General features: G+C 25.7%; 1 protein-coding gene across 1 annotated transcript; it reads left to right on the top strand.

Moving 5' to 3' along the window:
• The first annotated feature begins 298 nt into the window (after positions 1 to 298).
• On the top strand, positions 299 to 1242 carry LOC129605891 (deoxynucleoside kinase-like). The gene is made up of 3 exons (XM_055515889.1): positions 299 to 413; positions 470 to 1039; positions 1106 to 1242. The coding sequence occupies exons 1-3, from the start codon at positions 299 to 301 to the stop codon at positions 1240 to 1242; spliced, it is 822 nt and encodes a 273-aa protein (XP_055371864.1).
• The last annotated feature ends 8206 nt before the right edge of the window (positions 1243 to 9448 follow it).

Raw genomic sequence — 9448 nt, 5'->3', positions numbered from 1 at the left:
TTTGAAAGACACTATTCTTAAATAACATTTTTAAGTATTCTTTGATTAAGTACATATATACGAAAGCGATAGTAATAATTAAATTATCAGTTTTTGTTTTATATTTTTGAAACATTTTAAATTTGCGGTGTTTAGTTTATGATATATGAAAATGATAAATAATTGAGATATCAATTTTACTTTTTTAATTAAAAAAATATCAAACATAAAGCTCTTCTTTGTTTTATGTTTGTGGTCAATTTCATAGTATAAAATGCCGGTGAAATTCTGTAATTTTATTCAGAATATTATCATCAAGATGCCAGTCCCATCATATGTTATAACAGAACCAATTATTGAGGAACACGTTCCCCAAGAATTACAGAATGTAAGGAGGGCTATAGAGGATATCAAAAGAAGGACATTTTTAAACCGTAAGTGTGTTTTTTATATTTTTTTATATTTTTTTTTTAATTTTCTTTTTTTCCAGCCAATGAACCGTTTACAATCATAATTGAAGGCAATATAGGGTCGGGGAAATCGACCCTCATAAGAACACTATTTAGTGAAAACGAAGCTTGGAGGTATTATGAGCCTCTATTTGAGGTAGGAGGCGCAAATATTTTACAAAGATATTATGAAGACAAGATCGCTTATGATCACCTTTTCCATGAAAGGGTGCTAATATCGCTCGGTCAAATCGCGGTCATGAGGGTTCGAAAACCCTTTAAAATAATAGAGAGAAGTATCTACAGCACCTTCAATATTTTTGCGAATCTGCTTCAAGCAGAGGGGCACTTGACTGCCCCTCAGTATGATAATTTACATTATTTGTACAAATTTTTAGATGCACTAGTGGAGCTAAGAAAGCCACATTTAATTATTTATATCAGATCAAATCCAAGAAAGTGCTTGGAAAGGATACGCGCTCGGCGAAGAGAGGGAGAGGAGCAGATAGATCTAGCATATTTACAAAATTTGAATGACTTATACGAGGCGTGGCTCATGACTCGTGAGCAATATCGTGGAATGAAAATTCTACAAATCCAGAAAACTGAAGGTAAGAAAAAATTATTTTTTTTAATTTCTTAAAAATAAATTAAATTTTTTCCTTTTCTTTATACAGATTTCAATGGGGCACAAGAAGACTTTGGGGAAGAGGAAGCAGAAGAAATAGAAAAAGAGGAAGAAGAAGAACAGGAAGAAGAAGATCAAGAAGAAAACAAGGAGAATAATCCCAACTTACAAAATAATATTTTATAATTTTATTTAGTTTTGTCAATAAAAATAAAATACAACAAATTCTTTCTTTTTATTTTTATTTTTTCCATTCAGCTATTAATTTTTTTACTACTTACAAAGAGCAGTAGTAAAAAAAAACAAAACATAAATTTTTACTACTAAGAGTAGTAGTAAAAAAGAATAAAATCAGAATAAAACATAACATAGATAAAAAATAGTTTTTTATCATAATTATATTATAAAAAAAAATATTGTAATATTTACTTGCTTGCAATATAGAATTTTCTATTTTCCTATTATTATCATATTTTTAACAGATTCATACATTCTGTATGAACCGACTTATTTATCATAATTATGTTATGTAAACTAGAACTTGTGCTTTTTAAAAGAAATAATAATAAAATAAATTTTAATATACCAGTATTATTATGCATTTATGTTATACTTTAAAATTGCCTCTTTATAATTTCTGTTTCCCTAGTTTTGTTTTCCCATTAAAAGTTTGTTTAATTTAAAATTTAAAATTTTTTTCTGAGTGTATAAAAGTACTAAAAGAACTAAAACTGTAATAAAAGTATATAAAAACCGTGTAAATAAAAATTTTTTCTGAGTGTACAAAAAAACAATAATCTTTCAGTAAAGAAAAATTTTATTTAAAATACTTTTCAATACAATTTAAATAATTTTATTTATTGAGCTTCCTAATGGATTATATTCAATTAAACGATCGTGTATCATTAAACAATATGCGGTTGTGTTTGATGCTATTTGTTTGTTAGTTTTTAATTCAATTTTAACATCAACAGGCCCATTTTTTGTTTGTTCATTTTGATGTTCACAATTAACAACAAAAATTGTTGCATCATCTTTGAAATTTTCCCATGTTAAGAGCGCTTCAGTATTTGAAAGATTATAATAACTTTTTTTAAAATTTGTATACATTGTAAAAAGTACTGCAAAACGGTTTCTTTCAAAATTTAAATCTAAATTTTCATTTGGATAATATTCCGAATTTAAATGTACTTTAATATCAGTTATATTACAATGATCAAACTTTGATGAATCTTTTGTTAAACAATTTTTTTTATTTGTTTGTAAAGCGAATATAATATAACGTGGTTTTTCTATTTGTGATGTTGTTTTAACATTCCATATATGATGCTCAGTATTGTGTGGTATATCTGGATAAGTATATAAATCCCAGCTACGAAATGCAATTGGTATAGTTAATCCTTTTGTAATTGATTGATATAACTTTACTTGTTCATCTACAGATAATTGAATATGTGGTATTTTCCATAATACTTTTGTTAAAACAATTTTTAATTTTTCTGTATTATCTTCGGATATTACACAATTTGAGTCATCTGATGATGAACGATAGAGAATTAATTCGTGATGTGCATTTGGTACGATTTTTTGATAATCTTCAGCAAAACCAAATATTTTATTTAAAGGTATACTGAAATTAAAATCTAATTTCTTCATTGTAATTGATTTATTTGGTGACCAACTTGATGAATACAATATATCGCTTTCATTTTTATTTAAAGAAATATAATTTTTAAGTGTTGTTGTTATACCAGGATTCCTACAATGATCAATTTCTTGTCCATTTATGAGATAAACAATATTGTCAAATAAAAATAAAGCTCCATTATTACTAAAACCTCCTTTTGTTGGTGCAAAACCATTTGTTTGTGAAATTTTCCCTTCAAGATGAATTAAGCTTTCTGATGGTAGAATATTTAAATTTTGATGTTGTACATTAATTGTTATAATATCCCCATTATTAAAGTTAGTATTGTTAGGTGAATAACTATGATATTGTTTTCTTGTAATTCTTTCATCAAAGATAGGTTCTTTAAATAAATTTAACATTTTTTTTGTTTTTTTTATTTAACTATTTTTTATTTTCTATTGTTAAAATTTTTCTTGGTGGATATTGTTGTTGTTGTCTTTTATTGAGTGTCTGTTCAAGACTAATCTTTTTATTATTATTTTTTGAGTATTTATACTGTTTTTTTTCAATTGTATTATAATTATTATTATTATTATTATTATTGTTATAAATAATCATCTTTCTTTTAATTAAATTTTTTTTAAATGTAAACGTATAGTTATATTTTCACCTCTAAAATTTATTAAATTTCCGTCTTGATCTATTAATTTAAGTTGTATTGTACTTATTTGTTGAACGTTCACTGGTAAATAAATTACATTTAATGGTTTTTCAATTATTTTATACCCGGGGCTAACATTAATAGAAAATTCATGTAAAATATGAACGAGTTTATTATTTAAGTAAGCTCCATTTACAATATTGCATTCAATACGTATAATATTGACTCTATTAATATCAACAGAATTATCAGATTCATGTAATTTATTTGGTGATAATATTTTATTATTAAAACCTAATAATTGAGCAAAAGTTTTTGGTTTTGTAAAATCAATTGTTTCCGTTGAAAAAATTTCAACTTTTAATGTATTATTATTTGCATTTATATTAAATTCAGCATCATTAGGAATTTTATCTTTTAAATATTCTTGAATATCATCAATTTTATATGACCCAATTGGAAATTCTATTACATGATTTCCAAAATAAAAAAGATTATTATGTTCATCTATATTTGGTATCGAATAATATGTTTGAAAATCAATTAGCCCGCAAACATAATATCCATTGCTTATATCAACAGGTGGAAAATATTCTGAATTTAGAATAGATTCATTACCTATAAATGTAAATGTTAACGACATGATAGATAAAATAATACTAAAATATTTTCTTATATACATTCATTTTTTATTTTTCATTTTCATTACAATAATTTAAAAATTTTAAGCATAAATGCCCACAATTAAAACTATTATATTTTTGAAAATTTGTATAATTATATAATACATTTTTTCCTAAATATTTAATAATTTCTAATGGTGATCTTAAGTTCCCATAGCTATTAAAATATATAATTAACTTATTTTTTTTCCAATAAGCTACCCAATGTGTTCCATCGCCAGATGAGTCATCTAAATTTACGATTCCACATTCATTTTTCCATGGTTTTCCTTTTGGTAGATTATCTCTCATAAAAACTCCACGAAAATTTGGTATAGATTTAGTATAATATATTAAATCAATATTTGTTAATGGTCTATTGGGTAGCTTTTTAATAGTTTTTTGAATGTTGGTATGGTTTTAAATATAGACCATATCCTTTTTTGTATGGCTTTAAATATAAACCTTTACCAAGGGCTATCGCCTCCAATTTTCTGTTATGTCTTTTATTTTCCTCTAATTCTTTTTTAGCATTTGATGCACTATTAATTGCTTTTGCAATACCAGCAGCACCTCCAGATAATGCACCAACAGCTGATAAACCAGCAAAAAGTGGCACCAAAAATGGCAGAACTCCACCAATTTTAGGTATTGGAATAATTCTTGGTATTGTAATCGAATTTTTCTTTTTATTTTTAATTATATTTTTTTCTGCTTTTAAACCAATTTGTATTGCTTCATTTAAATTATTAGGCTTTAATAATTTTAAATTTCTTTTAGTTTCTTGAATAGCATTTTTAAATAAAAATTTTTTTCTTTTTGTTAGTTTCTTTTTTTGCTGCTTTTTGTTTTTTTTAATACCCATACCAAATTTTGTTTTCGCATTCATTGTATTTGTAACTAAATATGAATTTAAACGTTCACCAATATTGGCGTCTTTTGATTTAAATCTTGCCCAAGCCTTTCCTGCTAATATTTTATCAGCAATATTACGATTTTCTGTATCTTTATATTTTGAATAAGCTATATCATGTATTTTACAAGCTTCATCTAATTGATTAATACCAGGATCACCTCTTTTTAAACGTTGTTCAAGTTTAGTACCGGGTCCACAATAATTATAACCAGGTAAATGTAATTCAAATGGTAATTTATTAATAACTGAATTAATTAAACCTTTCCCGTTAAAATATTTTTTTTTATTTAATTTTTTCTTAATTTTATTTTTTTTATTACTCATGATCTGAACACTTTCATTGATTAAAATAAAATAAAAAATTTTTTAGGTATACAATATATATATATATAGTTTTACATGTGATGTGCATTTGTTACGATTTTTTGATAATCTTCAGCAAAACCAAGGTGCGATTTGAAGTTTAACTGTAATGGTTGGAATCATGTTAATAAGGAGGGAGGATTAACCATTCAGTATATAATGCTGCACCCTCATATCGGACCTTGGCTTCCAAAGTTATTTTTACTGAATATCAATAATAACGATAGTTTTGTATATTATCTAATCGAAATCAGAAAATTATAGTAGTATTTAAGATGAAGTTTATTAAACAACATCAAACGCTTAATATAAAAAATTTTGAAGAAAAAAATGTAAAAGATAGAGATAAACAAAAGCATGGTACATTATTACCAAACAATATAAGATGTTTAATTATAGGTCCATCAAATTGTGGTAAAACAAATTTACTACTAAGTATGTTATTTGATATAAATGGCTTAAAATTTAAAAATTTATATATCTATTCAAAATCCCTATATCAACCAAAATATAAATTTTTAAGAAAAGTGATCAAATCATTTAAAAAAATTGGTTATTATGAATTCTCAAATAATTGTGATATAATGAAACCAAATGAAGCAGAAAAATATTCGATATTTATATTTGATGATGTCGCTTGTGATAAACAAAATAATATACGAGAATATTTTTGTATGGGGCGGCATAATGATATTGATAGTTTTTATTTATGTCAATCATATTCACATATACCAAAACGTTTAATACGTGATAATGCTAATTTAATAATTGCTTTTAAACAAGATCATTTAAATTTAAAGCATATATATAAGAATCATGTAAATTCTGATATGTCTTATAAAAAATTTATAAAATTATGTAAATGTTGTTGGAGAGAAAATTATGGATTTTTGGTAATTGATAAAGAAAGAGAACTTTTAAAAGGTCGTTATCGAAAAGGTTTTGATAATTTTGCTGTATTATAAAATATAATCATTTCATTCATTTAATCTCAATATACCGGTTAACAACCGACCAGTTAACAACCGACCAGTTAACAACCGACCAGTTAACAACCGACCAGTTAACAACCGACCAGTTCACAACCGACCAGTTAACAACCGACCAGTTATAAACCGTCTGAACAGCTAATAAACGTTATCATATTCAACAACATTGGGAATAAAAAAAATTTTGTATCGCCTCATCGACCCAAATACTTTCCATTTAGGAGGCACATTCGAGAATAGGAGTCACATTCGGGAGCAGGAGTCAAATACAAAAGCAGAAATTAAAATGATAAATATAAAAAAAAAAAGAAAGAATTAAGTAAAGTTATTAAAGATTTAAAAAAAAAGTATATGCTTTTAAAAACTGGAAAAGATGAAAGAGTTGCACAATTAGAAGAAACATTTGAACCAATTACAAAACCTCTTAAAGATGTTATTGGTATGGTTAAAAAAGATAAAGGAATAAAAAAGGAAAAGCGTAAATATGAGCCTGATGATGATGGTGATGATGAATATAATTTAAAAAAAAATATAAAATTAATAAAAAAAGAAAACAATGATTTTGATGATGATGATGATGATGATGATGATGATGATAATCTAACATTTCAAAGCTTAAAAAGTTCAACACCAAAACAAAAAATTTCAAAAACTATAACACATAATAATAACAGTAGTAGTACTAGCAATAGTAGCAATACTAAAAATATTAATTATTCATCATTAAATAATTCAAGTTTTGATAAAACTTATGGTCCGTATTTTGATATACAAAAGAATATATTAAAATTGGGTAACTCAAAATTTCATATTGATGAAACAAATAAAAATATTATCATTGATGATAAAGATATTTATAAAGGAAGCGAAGGTTTACATGAATTAATATTAAAGAAAAATCCAAAAAATTATAATAATAAAGATTTAGAACAATACCGAAATATACTAATAAAAACAAATGCGCATATGGTAAATTATAAAGCTAATTCACAGATTAAAGGTAGTCGAAGTTTAAAATATAAAAATATTATTAAAAATTTATTTACGCATAAATATAATACTAGAGGAAAACGAGAAAAAAAATAGAGTTGACTTTGTCAACTCTGTGATACCCGTACGAATTTGTTATCCTATGTGCGAATAACTAATGTGCCATAACTAACTATAGGGCAGACTATGACTTTAAGTTGCCGTATTACCATATTAATTTATGCAAAATTTCAGTACTATGTGTTTTTCAAAATACTGGTTGTGCCAAACTACTATTGAAGTTGTATGGCAGCTACCAGAGAGAGCCAAGGAATTTTAGCGAATTTTATCAAGCACATCGGCCCTACTAATATATTCACTTGTGTGAAATCTCAATATCACAGCTTTTATAGTTTCTGAGATATAGCCAAATAGCTTTTGAAGTTGTATGGCAGGTACCAGAAGGAGCCAAGTAATTTCAACGACTTTTATGAGACACATTGGCCCTACTAATATATTTGCTTCTGTGAAATTTCAATACCATAGCTTTAATAGTTTCTGAAATATAGTCAAATAACTTTTGAAGTTGTATGGCAGGTACCAGAAGGAGCCAAAGAATTTTAACGAATTTTATTAAGCACATCGGCCCTACTAATATATTCACTTGTGTGAAATCTCAATATCACAGCTTTTATAGTTTCTGAGATATAGCCAAATAAATTTTGAAGTTGTATGGCAGCTACCCGAACCGGTACCCCGATCATGTCCAATTTAAATAGGGTTCTGGCACTTACTACAATAAATCATTTGTGAAAATTTGGTGAACTTAGCTCTATTAGTTTTTGAGTTATCGTTGGGACGGACGGACGGACGGACGGACGGACGGACGGACAGACAAAGCTAAATCAACTCAGAATTTGACGCTGATCAAAAACATACACTTGAGTCTATATCTAACACCGTTATTTCTTAGCGTTACAAACGGTAAGGCAAATTTAGTATACCCTTCGAACATACGTTCGTACGGGTATAAAGAACAAAATCTATAATTGATGGTGATGGGATAAATTTAAATGAAATGAAATCATTTTCAAATAATAAAATTGATTATATATATTATAATGATCCAAATGAATTAGTTGAAAGATTGAAATTATTAAAAAGTTCTCAATTTAGTGGTGATAATAATCATAATAATGAAATTTTATCGATCATTGAAGAATTAAGAGAAGATGGTATAATTGAATAAACAAATAACTTAATATATTTATTATTTATAAAAATGTCTAAAAGAGAGGTTGTTGAAGAATTACATAAACCAGCACGTAAAAATTTTAAAAGACGTCATGTTATTATTAAAGGTTTTGATGACTTGTGGCAAGCAGATTTAGTTGAAATGGGCGCATATAGTACTGAAAATAATGGATATAGGTATTTATTAACTGTCATAGATACATTTTCAAAATATGCTTGGGCTATACCTGTTAAAAATAAAACTGGTATTAGTATAAAAAATGCTTTTGAATCTATAATAGTGAATTCAAAACGAATTCCAAAAAATCTTCAAACAGATTCTGGAAATGAATTTTTTAATAATATATTTAAAATTTTATTGAAAAAATATAAAATCAATCATTATAATACATATAGTGTTTTAAAGGCATCAATTGTTGAACGCTTTAATAGAACATTAAAAGAAAAATTATGGAAAGAATTTAGTTATAATGGGAATTATAAATGGTTAAATATAATTGATAATATATTATATGATTATAATCATACAAAACATAGAACAATTAAAAGAAAACCATCTGAAATAAATAAAAAAAATGAAAATCAGATTTTATCAAATATTTATAATAGACCAAAAATTGTAGATATAAGAAAACCAAAATTTAAAGTTAATGATCTGGTGCGTATAAGTAAATATAAACATACTTTTGAGAAGGGATACACACCTAATTGGACAACTGAAATTTTTAAAATTAAAAAAGTGCAATTAACATATCCATTTACATATATACTTGAAGATTATAAAGGTAATCCTGTATTAGGAGCTTTTTATGGCGAAGAATTAAATAAAGCAAAATATGGTGATATATATTTAATTGAAAAAATTATTAAAAGAGAAGGTAATAAGGTGTTTGTCAAATGGCTCGGATTTTCATCAGATCATAATTCTTGGATTGATAAAAATAATTT

This window comes from Condylostylus longicornis, unplaced genomic scaffold (assembly GCF_029603195.1).
Source record: "Condylostylus longicornis isolate FDR11 unplaced genomic scaffold, ASM2960319v2 ptg000016l, whole genome shotgun sequence".
Classification (NCBI taxonomy): Eukaryota; Metazoa; Arthropoda; class Insecta; order Diptera; family Dolichopodidae; genus Condylostylus; species Condylostylus longicornis.
This window is presented reverse-complemented; position numbering and strand designations above follow the sequence as displayed.

Excerpts from the sequence above, each read along its gene's own strand:
- LOC129605891 (XM_055515889.1), top strand. The coding sequence starts at position 299 with ATGCCAGTCCCATCATATGTTATAACAGAACCAATTATTGAGGAACAC. Across the intron at positions 414-469 it reads AAGAAGGACATTTTTAAACC|CCAATGAACCGTTTACAATC; the intron begins GTAAGTGTGTTT and ends CTTTTTTTCCAG. Across the intron at positions 1,040-1,105 it reads ACAAATCCAGAAAACTGAAG|ATTTCAATGGGGCACAAGAA; the intron begins GTAAGAAAAAAT and ends TTCTTTATACAG.